A 15,808-nucleotide genomic window follows, 5' to 3' on the forward strand; every position below is an offset into this window, starting at 1 on the left:
ATAGAACGTTACAGATAGTAGGATTTGTAACATCAGCAAAATGGAACATGTTAGAAACACTGAACTAAGAAAGAGATCAGGCATGAAAGATGTGGTAACTGCAGTATATGAAAGCAAGATGAGATGGGCAGGTCGCATAACCAGATTCAGGGATAACAGATGGACATATAGAATACTCAACTGGCAACCAAGAATAAAGAGAAAACCAGGAAGACCACCTATAAGATGAGAAGATCCAGTAGTGAAATTTATGGGTATAAAATGGAAGAGAGAGGCTCAAGATCGAGAACATTGGAGGCATCTTTGTGACCTGCACTAATGGAGAAATTCTGAGTGAAACACAGGTCCATCAAGGTAATGTTACTACAAACTAGGAGACTGCGACTACTAAAAGGCTAAGAACCACTGACATAAGTGATTGAAATTTTTTTCCATTTATGCTAATTCTATAGTTTTCCTATGCGATGTTCTTAAAGACTTCTAATTTAGCAGAAAACAATTTGGGTGATATGGGATCTCCTTGCATTACACTTATTGTAATATCAAATTCCTTTCCCTGATATTCTAGCTTTTGAGTTTTGATATTAAGCTTTATACTAGTTATTGATTTTTGATATTAAGTTTTATGCTAGTTGTTGAGTTTTGATATAAAGTTTTTAATATTTTTTTTTTTTTTTAAATAACGAAACCTGTGGTGCGTTCATAATTAGAAGAAACACACGTATAAACCACAGTGAAAATTATTTAATTGTAAATATTTCATCCTAAGATCTTAGGACATCATCAGTACAGTATTTAAACAAAAATTAGGAATAACATACAGTTAGGGCTCATGATTACAATAGAATCTCATGAAAACGTGCATAACATGCTAAAGTAGTAAAAAAAAAAAAAAAAACGTTAATTATTTAACACAGTTTTGTATGATAATTTCCCATACTTTAGGAATAGTAAGAACGTCGTTGCGGTTTAGGTTTGGTCTGTGTAGTAGGGCTTCAGAACTTTCTTTGTATAAACGTTCATGTTTAAATATAGATTTATGTAAAAGTTTAGCCTTTTCCCAATGGATCCTATGGTTTGGATTTTCAATTCCGTGTTGAGAGAGGCCAGATTTCTGCGGTTTAAGAAGACGAATGTGGTCTTGATGTTCCGAGATGCGTTTCTGAACAGACCTACCTGTCTGTCCAAAGTAAGATAATTTGCATGAGCATGGAATCTCATAAACACCAGGTAACATCAAGGGTGAGAATTTGTCCTTAGGAGAAGGTAATAAGTTGTAAATTTGGTTGATAGGTTTGTAAGTAGTGGCAAAATTGTATTTCTTCATAATTTTAGAAAGACGTTCTGAGATGCCTTTAACGTAAGGTATGGGAATCCTATGCACTTCTTCCTGTCTGGTTTGATGTATGAAGAAGTGACTGATTTTTTGAGTTGTTTTGGGATTATATCCATTTAGGATGGCTGTATTTTTGATAACTTCTAATTCCTGGTTTAAAGATTCTTCAGAATTTGTGTGCTCTGGAAACTAGTGATTTAATAATGCCAGATTTCTGAGATGGATGATGAGCAGAAGAATTGTGAATTTAGCGACCTGAGAATGTAGGCTTGCGAAAGATGGAGGTGGCGATGGAACAGTCTTCTTTTCTTTTGATGGGTAAATCAAAAATGAGATACCCTGTGGAGATTCTTTTTCTAACGTAAAGTTGATGTGATGATGAAGAAGGTTAATTTTATCTAGAAACAGTTTTAATTCAGGTTCGGGATGATTCCATACGGCAAATACGTCATCGACATATCTTAGCCAAATTTTTGGTTTGGGTTCAAAAGTGAATATTTTTTCCTCAAGGTGTTCTAGAAACAAATTTGCTAGGTTTGGTGATAAAGGAGATCCCATTTCTGTTCCTTCCTCTTGCTTGTAAATTTGACCTTTCCAGGTGAAGCAACCTGATGCAATAACAAACTTGAACAATTCAACTATATCAGACGGAAATTTTTGAGTTAGTAATTCTATTGTTTCTTTATGGGGAATGTTAGTGAAGAGGGAGACAGTGTCAAAGCTGATTAACAAGTCAGTTTTTTTGATAGTTGAATGTCTTTAATTTTTGTGTGAAACTCATTAGAATTTTTGATTGAAGAGACTGAGTGGCCTATGTGAGGGCGGAGAAGGTTAGATAAGAATCTTGATAACTTGTACGTTGGACAGCCGATACAGTCTACGACAGGTCTAAGTGGAACATTAGTTTTGTGTAGCTTAGGTAAGCCATAAATTCTAGGAGGTCTTGCATGGTATGTCTTAAGTTTTTTGATTGTTTCTTCATCTGTTCAGAAACGCATCTCGGAACATCAAGACCACATTCGTCTTCTTAAACCGCAGAAATCTGGCCTCTCTCAACACGGAATTGAAAATCCAAACCATAGGATCCATTGGGAAAAGGCTAAACTTTTACATAGATCTATATTTAAACATGAACGTTTATACAAAGAAAGTTCTGAAGCCCTACTACACAGACCAAACCTAAACCGCGAGACGACGTTCTTACTATTCCTAAAGTATGGGAAATTATCATACAAAACTGTGTTAAATAATTAACGTTTTTTTTTTTTTTTTTTTTGTACTACTTTAGCACGTTATGCACGTTTTCATGAGATTCTATTGTAATCATGCGCCCTAACTGTATGTTATTCCTAATTTTTGTTTAAATACTGTACTGATGATGTCCTAAGATACTTAGGATGAAATATTTACAATTAAATAATTTTCACTGTGGTTTATACATGTGTTTCTTCTAATTAAAGTTTTTAATAATTGGATATACTTTGTTGGGATGGCTTGTTATTTTAAGCTGTTTATCATTTCTGACTGATGTAGAGAATCAATGCTATAAATAAATAATGCTATATACGTGGGTGGTCTGAAAGGTTCGTGGCCTAACAATGAAAAAACGAATTTATAATTTCAAAATTATTTTTATTTTTCAACATAATTTTTCTTACGACTAATACATTTATTGTAATACATTTCAGGATAATGCTGCTGTAGCGGCATTATCCCGTCCCTGTAGTGGTTCTCAGTAAAGATCTACAAAATACCCCTCTACAGCTGCAACACCTCTTGATTCGAAGAAAAACGCTGCCCAGCGAGGAAGAGTTTTAGTTTTGGGAAGAGATAGAAGTCAGAGAGAGCCAAATCTGGGGAATAGGGTGGATGTTCCAACAATTCCTAGTGCAGATCCTTTAATTTTCCCATTGCCGAAACATCTTTGTGGGAAGGTGCAGGGCCACATGTGGAAATCTACTCTCGAATCGAAAGTTTTTTCATATTAAGGTTGATAAAGGACTTCAACTTTTTTAGACCTCTACTAAATTTGCAAAGTTGAAAAGACTTTTACGTATAGTAACTATTCCATGATGGGAATTTTTTACATGTAAGATAGATAAAATATAATTATGAAGTAACATGAATGCTTTGTCTTTTGAATAACTGCTAGTGTTTAGATTTGAATATAATGGTGAAATGTTTCATTTACAGGATGTTAACCGACAGCCAGATTGAAAATTTCAATTCTAAATATTGTAAGTCAAGTGACATTAGTTTGGAAAATGATGCCGATGATGAAAGTTCATCTTTATCTAGTAGAGAGAGTCATCTTTCTAGTGATATAGATATAATCAATGAAGAGAGTGATGTCAATGGAGACTACCACATTGATAATATGATTCATGAGTTACAATTGCATAAGTTTGATTTAACAGGTAATTGTATTTTTTTTTTTAAAATTAAGTTGCATTTACAAGAAAAATTTAGTTCAATGCTATTAAAAACTGTCAGTCTAGCTTTTGCAACATAAGACATGCTTTCCATTTATTAAAAAAAATATTAAAATGAGTAAAACTATATGTATAATTTTTGCATAACAGCAATGATCTGTTCCCTACACTTGTTAAATTTTCATCTGGTTATAAAAGCCACAAAGGAGATTTAGGTGAATCATACATAGTACAGTAAGAAAACTTGATGATATAAATTTATAGTGAGAATTTTATATAACTTTATACTATTGCAGAAAAAATTGTATCACCTTCATTTGTGTAATGTAACAAGTTAATTCTATTAATGTAATCATCATAGAATAAAATACTGAGATGGTGCACTAATATCATCATTAACTATTGACAAAACGGCACTTTTAAGGAAAATGGTAGCCAACTTTTTTACACTTCTGTAGTGCAGTTACAAGTGGAACAATGTGCCTTTTCATCAGAAAAGATCTGAGTTTGATTCTTATTATGACAAGGAAACGCTTTATATTAACTTTTTCATTTGAGCTGATCTCATATGGAGGCTGCATGTTTTTTTTTTCCCTCTTGGAAACTTGGTTAGAGAAAACATGCAGTTGACATACAAAAATACAATTAGTGGGCAGTAGATGACAGCGTGTGTGTGTGTAGATGCCCTCCACCACTGATTCCTTGAACTCCATAGCATTGTGTAAAAATAACTTTTTTTTTCCGTCATACTTTAAGTACTTTGGGTAGGCTAATATAAAATTATATAGTCCAGAAAGTTTGTTATAAAGGCCAAATATGAAACCTTTTCAGTCCAATTAAGCAGGGTAATGGTCTCACATTGGATTCTGCAATTCACTGCCTAAAACATTCATAAGCATCCATGTCCACAGTAGTATCCGAACCTACAATTTATTGGTTGGAGAGCAGAAGCACTATTCACTTGGCCAGACTGACTAACTGTTATTATTTTCATTATTTTTTTAAGGCGAGCAAAGGAGTTGTATTTCTAGATTTTGCTTAAAAGTTGAGACGCACGTATGGAGTAATATATGGAGTAATAGTAATAATAAATTTTATGCAAAATTAAAAAAGTTTCTAAGTTCTTTTAGTTATTCAAGGCAAAAGTATATGCAATTTATAGCTGTGTGTGTGTGTGTGTGTGTGTGGTTGGATGTGTATCTGTTTAATTTATATATGTTTATGCATCATTTTAGGGTCAAAGCTAGATAAACTAGCCTGGTTGGCTATGTAATTAGCACACTTGTTCTCCAATCAGCAATCTTTAGGTGGGATATGATTTTAATTACTCACTGTTATACTGCCACTCCACTTATTGGAAGCTTGAAGTGGCTTTAAAAAGTTCTATGTTTGGTCTTTAGGGCAGAGTTTCTGGATCTTAAAAAAAAAAAAAAAATCAGATAATGCATTTTTATTCCTATATAGGGAGTAGGCAAGACCATTTTAGCCCTATCTAACTTTTGAAGACTGAATGGGCAGTTCAATTTCCACTAGTACCCAATCAGAGATAGCTGGCCCAAAGCTATCACTAATTAAGCAGCATGCAGTGAAGAGAGACGGCTCAACAAGTGTCGCCATCTCGTAGTCCCAACCCTAAATAATATATTTAATGTCTGAAATAATGTGGGTTCTGTGGTCGATTTTCTTGAGTTTCCGGGAGAAAACACCCACTTGCCTGTGCCAGAGATCGACTAACTTGAGAACCTGTCAAAAAAAGGCCTTAGAAAAATTTCCTCTAGTAGCCAACTAGATTCGACAGCAAGTCTTCCTTCGTGCAGTCAAGTGCTGTGGTGTGAGCTACACAGGCTTCTTAAAAAAACCCTGCTGTCCATGTTCAAGAACGGCTAACTTGGCTATGGCTGAGGAAGATCATTAAGCCCCCCCCCCCCCTCACTTCGTTGATGGGAATCGAACCTAGGACACTCCTTCCCCAGGCATATGGTTGTGAAGCACATACCCACTAGGCTATCTGTGCAGATAAGTTTCTGAATTCAAATCTCTTAACCTACCTATAGTAGTAAGTAATGTACTATAGACTTGCAATCTTTCATGGGCAGGAGTAACAAAAAAAAAAAAAAAAGATTTGACTCTTATTTTGACTTTTTAGTGTTTTGATAAAGCACACTGGCTCCATTTATTTATTTATTTTTTTTAACCTGCCATTAGTAAGGTGGAAAAATGTAACAAAAATGGTAAGGTAGGGTCCCACACTAAACTTGCTTGCGTGCAACAGCCTGTCATCTATGGCACCGAGTAGCAGGTTACGGGAGGGGAAGCTATACTGAGGCATGACTCACTGCCACTGGTGTTATAGTCTATTTAAAATCTTTGGGGTCTGTGACACCCCACCTTACTAATGCCAGGTTAAATATGTTTTTTATGAAATTGTTTTCCAATCTTCCATATTCATTTGATTTCTATCCTATAGCACAAAAGCAAGTTTATATTTATATTTTAGTCTATTCCAAAAAAAACAGTCAGTAGTCAGTCTGTCATCCCACTGCCCTCACAGGAATTGTTTTAAAAATAATGAACAATGTCATCCATAGCCAACTTTTTTACCTCGAGATCTATAGATTCTCCAGATAAAAAACTTTTTTATCTGGAGAATCTAACAATTAATTAATGACCACTAATTATTGGTACAACCTAATTAATTAATGGCAGGTATGGATTCTGCCATTCTCTAGCCATAGCAACTCTTATAGCCAACATTTTCTCCTTCAGGTCTGTCATAGAAGTCTGCTTACTAGCCTACCATCTTTTATGTTCAGATGTCCTGACTAATGCTTGAGAACCCCAGGGTTCTGTACTTTCAGACTTTCACCTATGTTTTTGCTTTTATACATAAATCACCTCATCTCACTAATCTCAAATATCCATAGTTTTGCTGATGACAAAACACTGCATTCCTTTTCTTCATTTAACAAGTGTGTTCTATTCTGAATAATTCTTTGTTTCTAGATACGTACCAGCATACTAAATTCTAATCTCCTTGTAGTTATTCAGTGGGATGACGATATCTTTGTGAACTTCAGTGCTTTCAAAACACATCCAGTCATATTTCTCATAAGAAAGATGTTGCTTCACTTCCTTACCTTTGATGATACTCTGATCTCAACAAAAAATAAATCTAGCAGGTTCTAGATTTCTCTTAAGTTGTCTTATATCTCTAATCTTTGATTATAAAAGCATCGCATGCCTTGGCCTCCATAAAACTAAAATGTTTTAACTTTTTTGTTTTTTGTAGTGCATAAAAAAATTGCTTGATTCTATTAAGGAGGACATTCTGGTTAATAGATGACCTCTCTCTCTTACAAACTCACCCTAGTCGCTTTCTCATGGATGTTCTGTTTCTGTCATATGCCTTTCTATAGTTATTGTGTCATAGGCACTGTTCTGACAAACTGTCCACCCTCACTCCTCTTTCCTCTAAGCCTATAAACTGCATACCCTATGGGAGGAGTTATACTGGAGGAAGTGGGGGGAGACAAGAGATCTGGGATTGATGATTGATAGAAACCTGAAATTTAGGGGACATATTGCAAAGGTGGTGAAGGTAACACAGAGGATTGCTGCAATAATGAGAAGGACGCTGACCTGCAGAGATAAAACAGTTATCATTCCATTGTATAAGACCCTGATCAGACCACATTTGGACTATTGTTCTCAGATTTGGTCCCCAGGATTTGAAGGGGGATAAATTAACTGTGGAAAGGGTAAAAAGGCCAATGACAAAGATGGTTTCAGGACTGAACAATGATAGTTATGAGGATCGGCTGAGGGAATGTGCACTGCAGTTTGGTGGATAGAAGAAGGAAAGGTGATATGATCGAGACTTTTAAACTGTTGAGAGGTGGTTACAGGGTTGACACTGAGGAGTTATTTTGCTTGGTTGAACAGCGGGAAGGAGTGATGACAAGAGGCCATCCCTGCAAGTTATGAAAGGAAACTGTGAGCAAGAGAGTGAGGAGTGGTTTCTTTGCATGGAAGGTAGTTGAACCATGGAATGCATTGCCTGATGGAGTGATGAGAGCGAGAACGGTCAATGAGTTTAAGGAGTGGCACATAGACTTTGTGTTTCTTGGGGGGGGGGGAGACCTCCACGATGAGTCTTTTGATTCCATGGAGGTCTGAATAATAATAATAATAATAATAAAACCATAAGTAGATTCTGTCATATACAGTTGAACTATAGGTTGCAATTATATGCATATGTATATAAATCAGACTTGAGTAGGTATGTGTTTTAGGAGATGAATCATCATCATCAACAACCATGGGTCCAATGCCGTAGGTGTCTGATGCCATATTGATATGATTCTTCCATTGCATTCTGTTTTGTGCAAGATGACGCAGTTTGTGTATATTTTCCACACCATTTGACAATCATATTTGTAGATTTAGGGACTCAAAAACACACGTGTTGAACAGATTATTTTATTAATTACAAATAAAATAAAACTTGACGTTTCGACCTCTATATCGAGGTCATCATCGGAAGAATACAACTGTATGCAGAACCAAGCTACATGCTCATGCTTTCTATACCAGTAAACTAAATCTATGCAGTTAATAAATCTTTTTTCTAGCCCGACCTCTAGTGATAGAAAAGAAAGACAAATAAATAAAAAAAAAAAAAAAAAAAAATAATAATATATATATACACATTATAAATAGATAAATGCAACTACAATAAACTGTTAGAGTCCTCATGTATTAATATTCTGGATAGTTACAAAATGATTTCTTTCAGTTGCTATTGAATGTTCTAAACACTTCACCAGGTCACCAGGTTGTCTTCTTGTAGTGGGAATTTTTCTAATGCTAGTTTAGGATGTTATACAGGTTGTAGATGGGTCCTCCACATTCTTGAAATGGTGAAGCCATCATTTTTGTTGAGATTTGGGTTGTGTTTGAGCATTTCACAAGACTCTTTAAATTTTCTCTCAAACCATGTTTTGGTGCAGTGTAGGGACTTGGTATTTTTCCAGTCAATTCTATGGTATGTTTGGAGTGCATGGTCAGAAAGGCCTGTTTTACCGAAGTGGAGGTATTTAATGTGTCGTTTGTGTTCGTCTTGTCTGATTGGGATAGTTCGCCCTGTTTCCCCTATGTATGGTATGTTACATGTGCAGTGTATTTTGTATACCCCTGGGTGTGCTAGGTGTGGAAGAGGATCTTTAGAGGAACTGAGTAGGTGTCTTAGCTTATTTGGGGGTTTAAAGGTGGTTTTAATGTTGTATTTGCGAAGTGTTCTGTCTATTTTTTCAGAAATGCCTCTAACATAAGGAATGGCAATAGCATTCTTGAAATCTTTTTTGTTCTTACTGGTGTCTTTATGGAGGATCTTGTGAATAGTTTTTTTATTGTATCCATTTTTGATAAATGTTTGGTTGATGATTTTGTATTCTTGGTTTAGAGCCTGTTCATTTGAACAGATAGTTAGGGCTCTGTGTTTAAGGGTGCTTATGACACCTAATTTTTGTGTTGGGTGGTGGTAAGAATTTTTGTGTATGTATTGGCCTGTGTGTGTAGGTTTGCGGTAAACTGAGAAGGAGAGACAGCCAGAGGGAAGACGTGTGACAAGTGTGTCTAGGAAAGGAAGAGAGTCATTTTTTTCCATTTCAATGGTGAATTGGATACGTTTGTGTTGTTTGTTTAGGTGGCTAAGGAATGTATTTAGAGCTTCGTGGCCGTGGGGCCAAATGGCGAAAATATCGTCGACGTATCTGAACCTGATTTTGGGCTTTAGACATGCTGTCTCTAGAGCCCGTTGCTCAAAGTCTTCCATATAAAAGTTAGCTATTGGGGGAGAAAGTGGTGAGCCCATGGCTGTACCTTCTTTTTGAAGGTAAAAATTGTTTTGCCATACGAAATATCCGGAGCGGAGTACGTGGGCAAAAATTTGTAGTTGCATTTATCTATTTATAATGTGTATATATATATATATATATTATTATTATTATTATTTTTTTATTTTATTATTATTTTTTTTTTATTTATTTGTTTTTCTTTTCTATCACTAGAGGTCAGGCTAGAAAAAAGATTTATTAACTGCGTAGATTTAGTTTACTGGTATAGAAAGCATGAGCATGTAGCTTGGTTCTGCATACAGTTGTATTCTTCCGATGATGACCTCGATATAGAGGTCGAAACGGCAAGTTTTATTTTATTTGTAATTAATAAAATAATCTGTTCAACACGTGTGTTTTTGAGTCCCAAATCTACAAATATGAGTGCTGATCACCGTGTAACCCTAAAAGAAAGAACCATTTGACAATGTCATCACCTCATTCTCTGTTTGGTCTTCCTCTTTTGTTTTTTCCTTCAATCATTCCAAACAGCAACGTTTTTAAATCATTCATTCTAAATGTGTGGCCAAATAGATGTAGTTTTCTTTTGATTATTTTCTGGATCAGGTTTTCTTTTGGTTGTATTCGTCTGTAGATTTCCTCATCGTTCACTTTCTGTACTCAGCTTATTCTCAAGCTCTTTCTATAGCCCTTCCTCTCAAATGCCAGTATCCTTCTTTCAGATTCTCTCAGGAGTATCCAGGCCCCGCATCCATAAAGCATGCTTCTGAAGATACAGGTTTCTACAATGTGCAGTTTAGTTTGCATCTTTATAGCTTGGCTCTTCCATATTTTGTCCATGGCTTTTAAAATAGTTGTTGCTCTGGCTATTCTAATTTTTATTTTTATCTCTTTTTTGGGGTCCAAGTCATGCGTCACGTGGCATCCAAGATATGTGAAGTGTTCCACATTTTTCAGTTGAAATCTGTCCATCATAACTCTGTTCAGTAACTCCTGTTGTCTGAATATCATTGTTTTATTTTTTTCAAAGTTGACATCTAGTCCATATTTTTTTCCTTCTGTGTATAGTGTTTGCAATGCCTGTTCCAGCCTTGCTGCATCTTCTTCAATCAGGATGATGTCATCTGCAAAGCAGAGGTAGTTTATTCTCATGCCATTTATTGAAATGCCTCCACCTTCTTCTTTAATCTCATCTAGTATTCTTCCCAGATGTGTGATGAAGACGATTGGTGATATTGGGTCCCCTTGTCTTGTGCCTTGACTGGCAAACCAATCTCCAGTCTCACCTGCTGTTCTGAATTTTGCTTGTGCTTGGCTGTTTATATCTTTCAGCAGGCGGATCAATTTATTGTCCACACCATAGGATTCCAAGACAGCCCATGTTATATTTTTGTTAATATTATCAAATGCTTTTTGGAAGTCCATGAAACAGCAGTATATCTTTTTGTTCTTTCTCCGAACTTTCTCTGCTATTAGTCTTAGTACGAGTATTTGTTGCACTGTACTTCGATCTTTTCGAAATCTGGCTTGCTCATCAGGAAGATGTGCCTCCATATGACCCTTCAGGCATTCTGTTAGTATTTTCATCAGCACTTTGCCAAGATGACTCATTAATGCAATAGTTCTGTAATTGGTGCATTCTAAAGCACTGCATTTCTTATGAAGAACAACCAAGACTGATTTTTCCCACTCTTCGGGGGCATACCCTGATTTCCATATTTTATTACATAGCTTATGTAATTTCTTTTACAACTGCTTCTCCCCCATATTTTAGCATCTTGCCTATTATGTTGTCATTTCCAGGACTCTTGTTGTTCTTGAGATATTTTATAGCCTTATTCACTTCCTCTTCCAAGATGCCATTTTCCAAGATCTCTGCTGGTGGAGAGATTGCTTTTAGTTCTTTGATTACTTCTGTTGCAGTATCATTTAGTTGGTTTTTATATAGTTCACTGCAATATTATGAATATTGATGAGGAGATGAATATTGACCAAAATTATTTTTTCTCAATAATTTTTGTAATTTTTATTTGGGTTGGTTGATGATAGTCCTGCAGACTTGAAGTTTTCTTTCACACCAGGTTTTGGTGTGGTGTGATACTTTGGTATGTTTCCAGACCATTACTGAATTTTTATTTATGTATTTATTATTTTTTTTATTATGAGTCCCATTCAGCAGTGTTTGCAGACTTATAGCATACTATTTGTGTGAGCAGTAGTTAAGAGAGAAGGAACTTATTAATATTGTTTAATATTAATAATAGCTGATTGCTGTTGTCACTGAGGGCATGTCATGAAAGGCCATTTCACTGAATAGAAATAGATAGAATTATTAGGAAAAGGAGGTTTGTTAAGTTAGCAGTCAGACTGTAATTGGATTATTAGATTTTATGAGAGAGAGAGAGAGAGAGACAAAGTGATAGTTTTGCAGTAAGAAATATTTGTATGTTAATAAGTACAAAATGTTAAAGGATGTGAAAGAGGACCACTATCATATCCTAATGCCAAGAGATAAAAGGGAATTAAGAAGATGTACCATAATATCAATTGAGTTAATGCACAGTTAATGCACAGTTTCTTTAGGAAAAATGATGTTGTTATGTGGATGTATAGATGAAAGAATTATGAGCACTGTCCTACACTTGAATGGATTTAGTGTTTGGTGTCTATAGAAAATGCAGACAATTTTGAGGTATGTAATAATAGGAATGATAAAATTGGTGATAAGTGTGGAGGTGATGGCTCACAATATAGTACCTGATAGTGAGAGATAGGGAGGATTCCAAAATGAAGTTAGGAAATGAGCGAGGAAATCTGCAAGAGGATTCATAGACAGGCATAAGCTTGGGAGGTTGATTCCTATACCTGTTGGCTAAAGCTGACATACAAGGAGAAAGTGACAACAATGGATTTAGTGTTTGGTGTCTATAGAAAATGCATGACAATTTTGAGGTAAGCGAATGTAATAATAGGAATGATAAAATTGGTGAGTAAGTGTGGAGGTGATGGCTCACAATATAGTACCTGATAGTGAGAGATAGGGAGGATTCCAAAATGAAGTTAGGAAATGAGCGAGGAAATCTGCAAGAGGATTCATAGACAGGCATAAGCTTGGGAGGTTGATTCCTATACCTGTTGGCTAAAGCTGACATACAAGGAGAAAGTGACAACAGTTGCTCCCCTTGATGAGCATTATGCTAAAAGAAAAAAGAAAAAAGTTATTTATTTGTGCTGTTTCCTGATGAAGTGAAACTAGTTGAATTAAAACATAATTACTTTTTGACTTTTTTGTGAATGGTTTATTACCAGAAAATAGTGATTCTTAAAAAAAAAAAATAAAAAAAAAAATTGCTGAGTTTAGTGAGTATAAGGACATACTTATGGGAATAGCATTTTTAATATCAGTTCCAAACATGAGAGATTTCAAACATTATAGTAAATTAATGTTGCGTGTTTGGTGACTCGTTATTAAGAGGAGTAATAGATGGGAGTGTAACTAAATCGTACTTTCCGGGTGCGAAATTTAAGGATGTAAGTGAGAGCATTAGAGTGCAAAAACAGAGGGTGAAAGAAATAACAATTGTGGCTGGTATGAATGAATTGAAAGGTGATAAATTTTTTATGAGAGAGGACTTGAAAGTATTGTTAAAGGTAGCGAAAGAAAAGAGTGACAGAGTTAGAATGGTGAGTCTGTTACCGCGGTATGACAGAGAGGAGTTTAGAAGGAGGGCCATAATCGCAAATGATATTATGCGCAGGTTATGCGGACGGTGTGGTGTGGAATTTGTGGACGTGTGGAATGAGTTTGATGGGCGAAAGGACTTATACAAGATGGATGGACTGCATTTGAATGGACTTGGTGTGCGGAGACTGGAAAAAGTGTTGCTGAATGAAGTGAAAATGGATGTGCAGAACCAGGGAAACTAGAACTACCAAGGAGGGGGGGAAGTGGATATCCAGACATCAGTGAGACAGTTGAGTGTAAAAATGTATATAATGTACCTGAGCCAGCAATAAGGACAAAAAATGGGAATGGGATATTTAGAATAACGCATCAAGATAGGGGTGGGACAAAGGGAACACTGCAATTCATGTATACTAATGCCGGAGTATTAGGAACAAGAAGGAAGAATTTTTGGCCTTGATTGGCTCTTCCTGGCCACAGGTTATTGGCATTAGTGAAACATGGCTGACGGAAGATGATATAGTTAGTGGGATAGAATGTGTAGGTTATAGTATGTTTAGGAGGGACAGAGAGAATAAAATTGGGGGAGAGGTGTTATTGATGATAGCTGATGAACTGCAGCCAAGGAGAATTGAAGTATTGCAGCATAGTGAAAGGAGCTCATTTGAGGCTATTTGGTGTGAGATTGATACTGGCAGAATAAAATATACAGTTGGGTGCTGCTATAGACCAGGTGATGGAATAGATGGTGGAGATGGTATGCATAAACAAATTGATGAAATGAGTGGAAGGAGGGTAATTATTATGGGTGATTTCAACTATGGTAACATTGATTGGAAGGAGGAGAGGACACATGTGAGGAAGGAAATGGATTTTATTCAATTATTAAGGGATAACTATCTGAAACAGCATGTAATTGAAAATACTAGGGGTGTGAGAGTGCTTGACCTGGTAATAGTATCTGAGAATTTGACTGTAATGAATATGACCATGTTGCCACCTATTGGTGAGAGTGATCATAAGGGCTTGACCTGGGAGGTGGCTAAAGGTGTGAAATTTGTGATTAAGACAGGGTATATGTGGAATTACCGTGCTGGCAAGTATGACAAGCTTAGGAGATTGCTTGGATCAGTGCCATGGCATGTACAACTGCAAGGGCCGGACGTCGATAGAGCATGGGAAGTGATCAAAGAGCATTTACAAGAGGTTATGGCTGATTGTATACCTAAGGTCCGAATAGTGAAACAAGGAGGGGTTAAATGGATGAATAACACCATTAAGCTTGAGCTGCAAAAAAAGAAACAACTATGGAGGGAATTTAAAGAAAGGGGTGACCTGCAGGCACACGAACGGTATAAAGTACAGGCTAGAAGGGTAACGAGTGTGGTAAAAACAGCAAAAGCCGATTATGAAAGGAAACTAGCTATGCAAGCAAAAGAGAATCCCAAACAGTTCTTTGAATATGCTGCAAGCAAGAAAAAAACTGTACATGGCAAAAGGATTTTAAGGAATGACGATGGTAAAGAGTTCACTGAACCAGTCGATATAGTGGAGTTACTGAGCGCGCACTTTGCAAAAGTATATCATCCAGGTGGTGACGTTGAAAAAATGAAGGAACCATTAGTTTATATGGGAATTGTGATGAATGAAGTGGAGGTGAATAGTCTATTACAGAACCTTAATGTGAATACATCTGTGGGATTGGATGGTATACCGGCACAGGTCTTGCATGAAGCTGCTAATGAATTATCAGTGCCCTTGACCATGTTGTTTAATCTGAGTCTCAGGTCTGGCTTAGTCCCGAAGGCGTGGAAAGAGCGGAAAATAGTTCCACTGCATAAAGGAGGATCCAAGACTATGGTTGCAAATTACCGACCGATCAGCATATCAGGAGTCGTTGTCAAGGTCTTGGAGAAAGTAGTCAAGGGAAAAATGCAGGAATGGATTGATGAAAATGAGATACTGTACAGAGGACAGCATGGCTTTGTGAAGGGTAGATCATGCCTCAGTAACTTGCTCAAGTTTTATAACAGGGTGACGGCTGAACTGGATAAGGGAAATGGGTTTACAGTGATACTGCTGGACCTGGCAAAGGCATTTGACAGGATACCACATGGAATTCTAATCCGTAAACTACAACATATGGGAATGGATATAGGGTTGGTGAGATGGATAGCTGGGTGGTTGATGGAGAGATATCAAAGAGTAGTTTATTCAGGAGTAGAGTCCAAAAGACAGCCTGTGACTAGTGGTGTGCCACAGGGTTCTGTTCTTGGACCACTGCTGTTTAATCTGTTCATTAACGATATAGGGAATGGTCAAAGTGGGACAGTTCATTTGTTCGCTGATGATGCAAAGTTGGGTAGGGCGATAGTGAATGCAGAAGATGTCAAAGTCTTGCAAGATGACTTAGATAGATTGGAGTTCTGGACTACGGAGAATGGATGTCAATTTAATGTGACAAAATGTAAGGTTTTGCATTTCGGAGTGAAAAGATTAG

At 36.4% G+C, this 15,808-nt stretch overlaps 1 protein-coding gene across 2 annotated transcripts in view; it reads left to right on the top strand.

Moving 5' to 3' along the window:
* The window catches only part of LOC150098110 (uncharacterized), a 186,023-nt gene that overhangs the window by 69,702 nt on the left and 100,513 nt on the right, over positions 1-15,808 (top strand). For both annotated transcript variants that reach the window (XM_090406006.1, XM_090406007.1), the window contains one exon: positions 3,530-3,753. In XM_090406006.1, the coding sequence (XP_090262132.1) occupies positions 3,530-3,753 (224 nt within the window). The remainder of the gene's footprint in view (positions 1-3,529; positions 3,754-15,808) is intronic.

Source organism: Typopeltis vanoorti, chromosome 16 (genome assembly GCF_054136105.1).
Source record: "Typopeltis vanoorti isolate ZY-2024b chromosome 16, IOZ_Tvanoo_1.0, whole genome shotgun sequence".
Lineage (NCBI taxonomy): Eukaryota > Metazoa > Arthropoda > Arachnida > Uropygi > Thelyphonidae > Typopeltis > Typopeltis vanoorti.